General features: G+C 37.5%; 1 protein-coding gene across 2 annotated transcripts in view; it reads right to left on the bottom strand.

Moving 5' to 3' along the window:
* LOC109226570 (phospholipid-transporting ATPase 3-like) overlaps window positions 1-11,506 on the bottom strand; it is an 18,632-nt gene extending 7,126 nt beyond the window's left edge. The window contains exons 1-15 of one of the 2 annotated variants that reach the window (XM_019391365.1): window positions 11,002-11,506; window positions 10,419-10,484; window positions 7,172-7,233; window positions 6,808-6,889; window positions 6,527-6,637; window positions 3,301-3,378; window positions 3,037-3,133; window positions 2,269-2,375; window positions 1,744-1,809; window positions 1,174-1,295; window positions 1,000-1,084; window positions 827-904; window positions 602-718; window positions 330-476; window positions 148-252 (exon numbers count right to left, since the gene is read on the bottom strand). In XM_019391365.1, coding sequence (XP_019246910.1) covers window positions 148-252; window positions 330-476; window positions 602-718; window positions 827-904; window positions 1,000-1,084; window positions 1,174-1,295; window positions 1,744-1,809; window positions 2,269-2,375; window positions 3,037-3,133; window positions 3,301-3,378; window positions 6,527-6,637; window positions 6,808-6,889; window positions 7,172-7,233; window positions 10,419-10,484; window positions 11,002-11,169 — 1,491 coding nt within the window. In that variant the 5' untranslated portion in view covers window positions 11,170-11,506. Of the gene's footprint in view, window positions 1-147; window positions 253-329; window positions 477-601; window positions 719-826; window positions 905-999; window positions 1,085-1,173; window positions 1,296-1,743; window positions 1,810-2,268; window positions 2,376-3,036; window positions 3,134-3,290; window positions 3,379-6,526; window positions 6,638-6,807; window positions 6,890-7,171; window positions 7,234-10,418; window positions 10,485-11,001 lie in introns of those variants that run through there. The other variant, XM_019391366.1, reaches the window with a different exon arrangement.

The raw sequence follows: 12,874 nt of genomic DNA, 5'->3' as shown, positions 1-12,874 counted from the left end.
GGGGGGGGAATCACCACAACAGCGGTTACTTTATGGTCTTTTGTTTAGCAGCAAGTTAATGATTTTTCATTGTTCAAACAGATGATTTGGGCGCAAACCAACTGATTTTTGTGGTTTTATTCCCACTATAATAATCCAATAATATACCTTGCATGCATCAGGATTAGATTCATTCCTCCAGGCACCTCGCATCAGCCGAGCATCATCAAAATTGAAACCTTTTTCTCGTGCCTCGTTGGATGATTTTTGAACCTATAACAATTCTTCAAATCAACAAAATGCAGAGCCATGAATCTTTTATATTTTATACCTATTTAAAGGTTGTTTACCTCAACTCTCATTCCACTTCTTTGTGCAGTTCCCATCTCAATTTCAGTAATACCACTGCCATATATCTCTCCTCCAATTGAACACTTGAAAAACTCCATCAAGTTCCTCGTTAGAGTTCCAGTTTTGTCAGAAAATATGTATTCCACCTACCCATAGAGATCAATGATCAATGATTCACACAGACAGTTCAAATTATAGCTAAGGGAAAATATGAACACATTGCACCGCGAGCAAAACAATTTCACCATACTAGTCCCTGACTCAAAATTACCTGCCCAAGTTCCTCGTTCAAATTAGATGTCCTAGCTTGTGCAGGGGTGTTACTCTCAGCATGGTACATGTGTAAATCATTGTTGATGAATTTTGTGGACTGAATAAACTTAATCATCTGTAAATGAAAACCAGAGAAAAGATAAGAATAAGAGAAAAAAGATACTTCAAATCAAAATTATGCATAACGCAACAACAAAAACAAACAAAAACTGTTAGGATCTACCTCAACAGAAACATAGAGAGAGATGGGAATAATCGGTGAATAGAGAGTGATTAAGGTGAACATGGTCAAAGCAGCTACCTGTGCAAAAACCAAAAGAGTAATTGGAAACAAATACAAAGAAAGAACAGCAGAAATAATGAGAAGGTCAGCAAGTCGAGAGAATCTTTAGTTACCACAAATCTATTGTCAGGATTGGATTGTGCATCTGCACTGCTTTCAAACCGTAAATAATAATATTTCTTATTTATGAAGATACCACTGCAAAGATCCAAGAAACATTTTCAACACTGATGGGAATATAAAGCAGTGTTCTAAAATGGCAGGTAGGTTGTAGAAAATAATCGAACCTGCCTATAGCTCCCAATAGACACATGCTGAAGAGAACACTAAAAAGAGTCAGAATAAGTTTATCAAGTTTCTTCTCCAAGGAGCTTCTCTTGGAAGGAATCTTCATTGCATTCATCATAACCTGCAGTGAAAACACAGTTGACGATCTACTTAAAATACAAACCTAAGGGAAGAAGCAAAAGAAAACAAAGTTGACAAAGCAAAGCATAAAGATAAACCAATTGAATATTCATTAACATCAGGATGTTCCTAAATCTTTAGACAAAAATATCCATGAATAGAATAAAAGAATCCTCACAAGGTAGGGGTAAGGTCTGCGTACACATTACCCTCCCCAGACCCCACGGTGTGGGATATTACTGGGTATGTCGTTGTTGTTGTTGTAGAATAAAAGAAATAGTTGTTACTGAACTAGTTAATGGCATGAGTAACCTACTTCTTTAAATTATTTTTGAAAAATGCCCAGCAAAATTAACTTGTGCTCCCAAGAAAAAAAATGGGGAGAGACAAAGATAGATAGCCTATGTATGTGTGTGTGGTAGCTTATAACTTAAATAAAAAATTGGTACCTTTGTTTCATGCCCTGAAAAAATGACAGCCCCAACAATGTACTGTGTGTTTCTCAGACTGCAGCCCTGTACAAAATAGAGGTAATATCAAGAAGGAAAATGCAAGTCATATTCAACAAGTATACTTTCTCCGCATCAGAGAAGAAGGATAGCAAACTGCAGAGAAACTCCAAGTTTAATGCACAAAATGGAAAAGAGAAGGACTCAAGTTATCTTAACATGAACTACCAATAAGAGTCGATAAACCATAACTTTCCATCTACATAATATCGTGTGAACCTATGTTGCTCGGACTCTCCGAAAATGTGGCCGGATACGTGTCGGATCCTCCAAAAGTAGTGCATTTTTTAAGGATCCGACACGGGTGCAGCTACATTTTGGAGAGTCCGCGCAACATAGGTGTGAACCACAGACACACACACAGAGAGAGAGAGAGAGAGAGAGAGAGAGAGAGAGAGAGAGAGAGAGAGAGACAAACAAACAAACAAAAGATGAAGAAAACACACACGGGAAAAGACTAAGTACCCTTAATAGAAGTTGATTTGGACCGAGTGGCAAGGTTTGTTTTTGAATTATCAGATTGCCAGCGAAAGTGTATAATGAGTTATTAGGTTGCTCACACTGTACTTCTCCTGGAAAGACGAAACATACAAGGAAACATCAAACACATCATCCTACAAAGGAATATTCAGAGTTGCATTAGAATCAAATAATCAAGATTTCACTAAAGACGTAACAAGATCATCATTATGTGATATAAATGATATAGCAATAGCATTTCTGTTAATAAGCATCCGCAGGAGATCATAGATACTCAATGGTAACAATCTAAAATGTTTTAAGCTGTTCGTTCGCAGTACCTTATATTTATACATGAATCTGTGTTTTCATTATGCGGACACAACATTAACAATTACTCCACCTGTGCTTCTAATGCCAAGGTCAGAAAATAAGTATCAACAACGTATGACCTCCTGAACTTACATGCTAAGTATATAAAGTTAAACCATGACTATTGGTGTTAAAGTGCACCGTAATCAAGAGAACATCAAAAACGTGTTTCGCCAATTCTGATGGTTAACTTGTCATTGAATTTACCTAATCTGATGCTTTGGAAGCAGCAAAGAGGAGAAAGCTAAATGGAGAAAAATTCGCATGCCTATTTCAGACGCTAAATCACAATAAAATGTTGGCTCAAATTTAAGATGATGACATTTGGACATCAGAAAATCCACACATTTGCATAATCATGCAGAGACATTAGACTGAACTGCAGCAGCACTGAGGACCAACCTTTAAATTCAGAGACTTTATCGGGAGTCACATAATCCCAGGTTTTCTCTAGTGCTTTTCTGATCTTTAAATTAGTTTCACCATCCAAATTTGCGGTCTGCAGTAATGAAGAAATCAAGAGAGAAGGACAGTAGAGATAAGAGACCAGTGCATTCATTTATGGTATATAAGAATATTCCTTTCGAAATAAACTAGACCAAGCTAGTTTTTTCTCAAAAGGAAATTCAAAGAAAAAAGATCATTTTGATGCAGACCAAGTTCAACCTCAGTGTAGCAGACCCCATCAGGGTTTGTGCTGGCAAGAAAAAGAAGATCTGCTGGAAAGAACTGATCCTGCTTAACCTGCACAAGAATAGCCAACTTATACCACCTTAAATTCTTCACTGAAATAAAGAGCATTTCCTAGTTTCTGTCAAACGCTCACAAACAAATTTCTTTTGAAGTACTGCAATATTTTGAGAAGCAACAAATTTGAACTCCTTAACTTTTTTCTTGTGGGAGAAGGAACAGAGTGTATTTTCCATTTGAAAATTCTCCATAATCATCCTAGTAGGTCTACCAAATTTGAATAACGGCCGATAGTCATCCCCAAGGTGGGAGCCCACAGACTGAGCTTGACAAGCAGATTGGTAGCTGTCTATTAGAGCTGTCAATATGGGCCGGGCCGGGCCGGGCTAGCCCACCATTTTGACGGGCCTTATAATGGTCAGCCCACCCCAGCCCTATGTGGGCTGCGGGCCCCCACGGGCTGGCCCATCATTTTTAAAAATATAATTTTATATTTTTTCTTTAAGTTCTAACCTAAAAAAAGATAATTATTTAAAAGTTAAAAAATATCTTGTTGGAAAAAATTCGTTAAACTTAATAACTTTTTATATTGTTCCAATATATCACAATAAATACTAAAAAAAGTAAATGACTAGACTATATTTCATTCACTAAAGGTCAAAACTTAAAACAAACTATTATTTGAATCCGCTTGTGACAAGGTTGTCTTAACATCTTCACTTTCATCTACAATTCATATGCAATATTTATTAATTAAATTTTAAAAATTAATAATATTTAAATTCACATAAAAAAATATTACCAGTTTGGGTCTGGGAAAACCTGTGCAGCAAATTTCGAGTAGTAACAAGTGTTTGGACATTTTCATAATAAATGCAACTTCTGTACTTTGTAAGAACACGCCACGAATGCTAAATGTCGATTCCGATGCTACAATGGTAATAAGAAAACTAAGTACATCACGCACCATTATTGAAAGATCGGGATATTTTCTAGAATGGTCCTTCCAATACATGACAACATCCATCTCTTGAAACTTCTCAAGATCACGTTTTGGTTCCTCTTAGTAAAGATCCAATTCTGACTTTCCATCTGTAAAGGCAGTATACTTTTTATTTTTTATATATTTTAAATAAATATTTTTATTAGGCCCACGGGCCGGCCCAGCCCAACCTCAAGCAAGACTCACGGGCCATGGGCTTACTCGGGCTGGGCTTAAAAGCCTCATTTTTAAACGGGCTCCAAATATTCTAGCCCAGCCCTGCTAAATCACGGGCTGGGTTGGGCTGGCCCAACGGGCCAAGCCCATATTGACGGCTCTACTGTCTATAACTCTTTAGATTCAACCCCACATAAAATAAGGACTTAACTTAAATAAGTTTTAGACCTTAGATCCAAAGTTCTCAGCTAGCTTACCTGTACTTCAATAAATGAAGTACCCCAGTATTTATCTAATGTCTTGTTTAAAGATGTGTAAAACAACTTTCTTGAGTGTTGTGTTACCAATTCAATATAGTGAGAAGACAGAGTCTTTGATTTATGATTAGTTAAGTCTACCTCTATTTCATTAATGTTGTTTTGGAGCTCACTAAATAGCGGATGGATGGTCTTCAATACGCATTGATCCAACAAAGGCGAGTAGAAATGGTGCAGTTAAGGGGCAGATAAATAAGTAATATAGCTTCTTTCTCAAGAGCAATTAAGAGGATGTCAGTACCAATTATTCACCATCTTCCGCAATGCACGAGAATCCACCAAGAGGGAAATGTATGGTAACATGAATTTCAGATATTTTAGTAGTTAGCCATTCACATAGCTCACTCAAAGCCAGAATTTAAAAGGCCATGTGACTAACTGGTGTCACGGCCAGACATCCAGCCCTGACATCATCAAAGACAGACTAAGTTGTGTGGACTCTTCGTTTTTGGTGCCGCACCCGTCTCGACACGGGACGGGAGTGGGAGCGGGATACATCCCGGATTCGGTCAACTAACTTCGGATACTTTGACCTGAGTCCATCGACAGATTTCGGCGGATTGAGATTTTGATTTCTCAAAATTAAAAATAAAACAGATATAAGACATGGGAAATGGCATACCTTCAATATTGTAATACTTTTGTCTCATATTTGCTGCTTTGTGTTTCAGAAAACCAAGAAGTCGTGTTCTGAATTCGGACTTCTGGTAGACAGTAGCAGCGATATAAATGGACTTCTGAATTCGGACTTATGGTGGAAGGCCTTGAATGGCATTCTTTTTCTCTTTATAGCTCTATTTTTTATAATTTTGAATTTTTTTAGCCGAATCCCCGCGCACCCTTATCCATACCTGGATTCGCACTAATCTTAAAATTTAGATTTTGCCGAATCCGACATTCGGATCCGTACCCGTATCGGATACCCGCACCCGAGTCTGAGCAACTTAGAAGGCAGATTATAACTCATATATATGCAAAAAGAAGCATGTCCACGACTGCTTTGGTGTAATATAGACTTTCTCCTTTGATGACCACTAGTTCAAGGGTTTGAGGAGTGGAAACAGCCACTTTGCAGAAATGCAAATAGAAGGTTGTTGCCTTGTTGGTATACACCCTCTCTCCTACCCATACTAAAGCATTTAATTAAAGAGAAGTTGATTGGCTAAATGTTCTTGTGACTTAAACATTAAATGGTTGGATGTCATTCCAGATTCTATGGTCAGAATATAATGTATAAGATCAAAGAAGAATAGGTTGGTCTCAGAAAAAAAAATACGTTGGAAACAATAGAGCATTTATCAATAAAGTGACAAGCAATTAAAGTATGAGTTCCAACACTTCTTTTACACTGATACCGTCTGTGGTTCCATTTACCATGGTTACCCTAGCTCAAACATGTCAGTCAACTAGGAAGCTGGTATATATGGATCATTCAAAATAGAAAAAATCCTTTTGAAATGTGAATGTACCCATGCAGATTACGTACTTAATAATAATCAACAGATACAAGTCCATGTGAAATAGCCATTAACATAACAAACTAGCAGAAAATAACCTTCAAACATGCTAAGGAAAGATAATTCTTATGTCACAAATCAGACAAAACAAAAGTCGATAATGAACATCACAAACAAAAGAGCTGGAGCGAGCAAGCTGCATAGCTAGTTGGTTAAAAAACAAAAGAGAGTACAAAACTGCAATGACTTCTTTGTACGTTTACACTTACTCTCACAATGTCTCCAACCTGCAGCTTCTTCCAAGGTACAGAAACCCAATTTTGATCTTGCAACACGTCTATAGAAGAATTGTTAATTGACAAGTCATTCTGAAAACGCTTCTGTAATAATATCAAAGAAACAAGAAAAGCAAACGTAAGCAAATAGGTCAGATGCAAAAGGGAAAAGGGATATAGGTCCCAATAGTCTGTTAATCTATCTTAAGAATGTCATAAAAAATGGCATTTTATGAATCAAAACTATGAGAAGGAAATGGACAACCAGTACTCACCCAATCCTCCCAAGCCTCCTTAATAAGAGAGACGAGAAGCACCAAGCTCAAAGGAAGCACATTCGTTATTGGACTTACAGGACTGCATTAAAGCAATATTTTTCAGGGACAAATACGCAGGAAACATAGCTCAGCTAATACAATGTACTGATTCACATCTTAACCTAGTTGCAAGAAGATTTTAATCACCAGATGATCGAAATAAAGAAAAAACTTCTTCTTCCGGGCCCAATTCTCACGATAAAGTAATCCCGCTTATTCTCACGAGCACACCCCCCCCCCCCCTCTATCTTTTTGGTGTTTGGGGAGACAGAGAGGATAAGTTAACCCACATAATACATACTGAAGAGAGAAATTGACATACCTGACTGGAGTGCACGACAAAATTGATATCATAAGGAAATACAGATTAGCCACCCGCCTGAACTGTCAGTATAAAAAGAAGGGTGAAGAGATAAGATAAAGATTATAAAAAGACAAGTATTGAATAATACAGCTGGATTGGGAACTTTATCCCTATTTACGGTTATGTAATAACTAATTTAAATGTAAGATATGACATTCAAACATTCTAAATTTCCAACTAGCTAATCTACAAGAGCAGACAAGAAAGACAACATCTGTTGGAAATGCAGGAAAGATGGTATCTTTTCAGTCAAGACATGCTACACCCTTTTGCTCAATTCACATAATGCAATATCAATTTGGCCTTTGGAAAAAGATTTGGCAAAGTTCTGCTTCTTACAAAGTTCAAATCTTCACTTGGTGGGTCGTCTGGAGAGAGAGAAACTCCAAAATGTTTGAAGAGAAAAAGGAGTAGTCTTAAATTTCATTGTATTTCTTTGCTTACTTTTTGGAGTAACATTGGCAAATGTACATGATACTCACGATGTTGAGGCCATGATTGACCTTATTAGTTCTTTGCAGAACTTGTAGGATCTTCTTTTTTATCTGCTGTTGTACATGACATCATACTCTTGATGTGGGTGCTTATATAAAACTTTATCCTACTTATCAAAAAGAATTGCAATATGCTAATATCTCTAAATTTCTTAAAATGTCAATAAATTTTGTTTTGAAGCACATTGAACAAAGTGCCTAGTATCCTTAATTCCTGAAACGCATGAATTAGGAGATTGCTGAGGCACATACTCAACTCTTGGTGCCTTTAGATTGGTCTGATGCCCTTAAAAAAAATAACTTGAAACTTTTTCATATAGGGGAAACAGAACATCTCGTATTACTTCTCTTTTCTTATATAGATATGGCGGGACTATATCTTATAGTTTTCATGAGCTTTTTTCTTGACCATTAAGATGCCCGAAGAATGGAGGTGGAGTACGATGATTCCGCTGTATAAGAACAAGGGCGATATCCAAAGTTGCAATAATTATAGGGGGATTAAGTTGTTTAGCCATACGATGAAAGTTTGGGAGAGGGTGGTTAAAGTGAGGGCGAGTAACAGTGTGTCCATTTCTAAGAACCAGTTCGGTTTCATGCCGGGGCGTTCGACTATGGAAGCCATTCACCTTGTGAGGAGATTGGTGGAGCGGTACAGGGAGATGAAGGACTTGCATATGGTGTTCATTGACCTAGAGAAAGCATATGACAAAGTCCGTAGAGGTGTTTTGGCCGATGCTTGGAGGCTAAAGGGATCCCAGTAGCCTCTATTAGGGTGATTAAGGACATGTATGATGGAGCTAAGACTCGGGTTAGGACAGCGGGAGGAGACTCAGAACACTTTCCGATTTTGATGGGGCTGCACCAGGGATCAGCACTTGGTCCATTTCTATTTTCCTTGGCGATGGACACATTGACGAGACAAATTTAAGGAGAGGTGCCATGGTGTATGTTATTTGCTGATGACATAGTTCTGATTGATGAGACGCGAGGTGGTGTTAACGAGAGGCTGGAGGTTTGGAGGCAGACCCTAGAGTCTAAGGGTTTCAAGTTGAGTAGGACCAAGACGGAATACTTGGAGTGCAAGTTCAGCAATGGTACCTAGGAAGAGAATATGGAGGTGAGGCTTGATACACAAGTCATCCCCCAGAGAGGAAGTTTCAAGTACCTTGGATCTATAATATAGGTAACGGGGAGATTAATGAAGATGTCACGCATCGTATCGGAACAGGATGGATGAAGTGGAGGCTCGTTTCTAGTGTCTTGTGTGATAAGAATGTGTTGCTGAGATTTAAAGATACGTTCTACAAGGTTGTAGTTAGACCGACTATGTTGTATGGAGCAGAGTGTTGGCCAGTCAAGAACACTCATAGCCAGAAGATAAAAGTATTGAGATGGGGATGTTAAGGTGGATGTGTGGGCATACCAGGTTCGATAAGATTAGGAATGAAGTTGTTCGAGATAAGGACCAAAGGATAAGATGCGGGAGGTGAGGTTGAGATGGTTCATGCATGTTAAGAGGAGAAGTAATAGCCCATGTTAAAAGGTGCGAGGGGTTAGCCTCAGTGGGTAGCAGAAGGGGTAGAGGTAGGCCTAAGAAGTCTTGGGGAGAAGTTATTAGGCGGGACATGGCGCAGCTGGAGCTACTGAGGACATGGCTCTAGATAGGATGGTGTGGAGGTCAAAGATTAGGGTAGAAGGCTCGTAAGTAGTCGAGTGTTTCTCTTTGTCTTACGCAGTTCGCTAGCATTAGTGTTAGTATGATATCCTTTTATTCATAGCTTGCTATTACTACCTAGAGTTTAACTACTTTCTTGAATTCGATCTTATTTTATCTTATTGTTATTCCTAGTTGTTGCAATTACCTTTCCTTTTTCATCTGTTCTCCAGTCAAAGGTCTATCGGGAACAACTTCTCTACCCTTCCAAGGTAAGGGTAAGGTAATTGCAGAACGGGTAGAGGTAGCCTCGTGGGTAGCAGAAGGGGTAAAGGTAGGCCTAAGAAGTCTTGGGGAGAGGTTATTAGGCGGGACATGGCGCAGCTGGAGCTATTGAGGACATGGCCCTAGATAGGATGGTGTGGAGGTCAAAGATTAGGGTAGAAGGCTCGTAAGTAGTCGAGCGTTTCTCTTTGTCTTACGCAGTTTGCTAGCATTAGTGTTAGTATGATATCCTTTTATTCATAGCTTGCTATTACTACCTAGAGTTTAACTACTTTCTTGAATTCGATCTTATTTTATCTTATTGTTATTCCTACTTGTTGCAATTACCTTTCCTTTTTCATTTGTTCTCCAGTCAAAGGTCTATCGGAAACAACTTCTCTACCCTTCCAAGGTAAGGGTAAGGCTGCATACATCTTATCCTCCCTAGACCCCACTTGTGGGAAATTACTGGGCTTGTTGTTGTTGTTGCAGTATCGTATTGCATGCACGAACCTACTTAAAAATCTTTACCAGTTACTCAAGAAACTTCTCCCTCTACATTGTATGTTAATAGGTTTAACATGCCATACATGATTTAGAACGAGGTCCTTCTAGGAAGTTATTGCAGGATCATGGACCTCTGTATTAAACATCCTGTATAATAAGCTCATGTGTAAGAATTTTCCAACTTTCGAACTGAACTTACAGTTAAAGCTTGGTAGAGATACGGACTACTTAAATGAGTGAAAACATTGATAGAAGACACAACATGGGAGATAAAACAATTTACCTGTTCAAATAACCCCTTTGGCAAGAATGTTATGATGTCATACTTTGTGGTCGACACAGAATTTCCCTGAAAAAGAAAAGGGAATTCACCACATCAATTTTAGGTGCAATTTAACACTTGTAGGGAACATGGTTGTATATGCACAGCACTAGACAGCTAACATTTGGAATCTTCCTTGATAAACGATTTAAGTGATCCTTGAGGAAAACAGAAAGAGTTTTGGCACCAACTAGCCATTCCAAATAGTATCAAAATCTATCCATCATTTTCCATTAGGGAGCCTTAGCACAACGGTAAGCGTTATCAGCGTGTGACCAGGATGTCAGCGGTCATGCAACAGAACTATATGGTCCAGTCCTTCGAGGGAGCCACACATAGCGGAAGCTTAGTGTACCAGGCTACCATTTTTATTAAACCCCGGGCCAGTAAACTCAAAATATTTCAAGTCCTTACACATCAACCAATCCCTGAACCAACATTTACCATTCTAAACCAATGCATTTGGTGATAATTAAGAAATAATTTGACTTTACCAGAGGAAATAACATATACATAATAATTAAGAATGAAAAGAGAAAAAGACCTTGAATTTGGTTAGAGCATTGGCATCGCGATCATTACAAAAGACGGTTCGATGACCAGGGGCTTGTGGCTGTACTTTACCCAAACGAATGTTCTTAGAAGATGCGATTCGGTTCCTCATCGCCGCTGTCCCATCCACCGATCCAGATCCTCTCCATCCCCCCGCCATAATTCCTCTGATCTCGCGGACCAAATATATTTCTCCCGAACGGAATATTTTGTTTTACAAATTCCTTTGATATCACCGGAAATACGCCGTCGCCGGAAAGAATATTCCTTTGATTTCGCCGGACCTACGTCGCCGGTCGGAGCAATTCTACTTCTCGTCGTCTTCTTCTTCTTTTATGTATTTGTTTTTTTGGTTAACTTGATAAATTATAAATTAAGTTGAACGAAGTTGAAGAAGACGAGTTTTCCAACGATTGAATTTTTCATAAATTCAACCTTTTCTTCTTCTGCTTCTCAACCATGTTTTTTCCATTTCTTTAACCGCGTTGAAGAAGAGAATATTTTTGGAAAAAAGAAAAAAAGAGAATATTAAATTATTTTGTTTTATGTTTAGTTTTTTAATTTTATGCATACAACATGGAATTGGCGCGTGAAAGACTGTGTGAATTAACTGTGAAGAAGGTTTAATATGTTGGGTTAACACGCGCTAAAAGGAGCGTTTGGTAATATGGGATTGTGTAGTTCAGTTTTCCTATGTTTGTCGTATTTCTATTTTTACTATAGGAGGACTTGGTAAGGAACGATGACGTTTTGATAGTGCTAATGTGCGCATCGGCGCAATGTAACGGTACGACCGTTGGAGATTTCAGGTACGTGGCGGTTATTGACTCGGAATGCTTTCTAATCGTGCACATCGTGTTGGTTATTGTAGGCAACCAAAAAGAAAGAGTGAAAGGGAGGTCTCAATTCTGAAAACTTTACCTTAGGGTTTGTATTTTTGAAAAAGTTTTAAATCTATCTATATAGAATTAGAGAAGCAAATTCATATTATTATGCCAAGTGTTAAAATAATAATTAAATATGTTTCCAATTTTAGGACAAGCCTCCAACTAATTTGGAAGTTAAACAATAATTTAAAATACAAAATTTCAAATATGCTAATTCAGTTTCAACATCTGAGTCCCTCATTTGTTGGGCTATTTTTTCTTATTTGTTAAAAGAAGTTTAAAAATTTTGAAACTTCAAATTCAGTATATATCTACACGTTTTATTGAGTCCCATGTTTGTTGGGCTGTTTTTTTTTTAATTTTTAATTTGTTAAACCTGAAAATTCAATTAAAAATAAACTAACCCTCAAACGTGGGCATCCTCCATAACTTCTCCACTTTCTCCATAACTACAAATAATCTTTTTTATGCGGCTCATCCTTTCAATTTCTTTTCTATTCCTTTTTTTCTTTGCTCAGAATACAGAACTTTGCAAATATAGCGACAAAACTTCATGATATTAGACAAATTTCAAACAACTCGATGAATGAAATTTGAAAGTTAGAGTGTAATGTGGAAAATCCCAGATACATTTAAGCCTGAAATACCATATTCTATAGAGTTGATTTTACAAGATGCAAAGGTAACATATGTATAATTAGATTTTATTTTTATGCTTCCTCTTCTCTGCTCCAAAATTTTCAAATAGATAAAACTATCCACGTGAAACAATTTGCACAATACCCTTATTTCTTTTTCTGTTTCTAATGTTACTTTATCAATTGTTTATTAATTTTCAGCAATCCTCAAATAAATGAAACTATCTACTTGTAGCGATTATGTGTTGTAATTTTATTTCTACTTTATTTCGAATGTCTGATTTATAATTGTAGACTAATTTTCAGTCACAAACTAATTTATTACCTAATATAATACATT

Source organism: Nicotiana attenuata, chromosome 6 (assembly GCF_001879085.1).
Source record: "Nicotiana attenuata strain UT chromosome 6, NIATTr2, whole genome shotgun sequence".
NCBI classification, from domain to species: domain Eukaryota; kingdom Viridiplantae; phylum Streptophyta; class Magnoliopsida; order Solanales; family Solanaceae; genus Nicotiana; species Nicotiana attenuata.
This window is presented reverse-complemented; position numbering and strand designations above follow the sequence as displayed.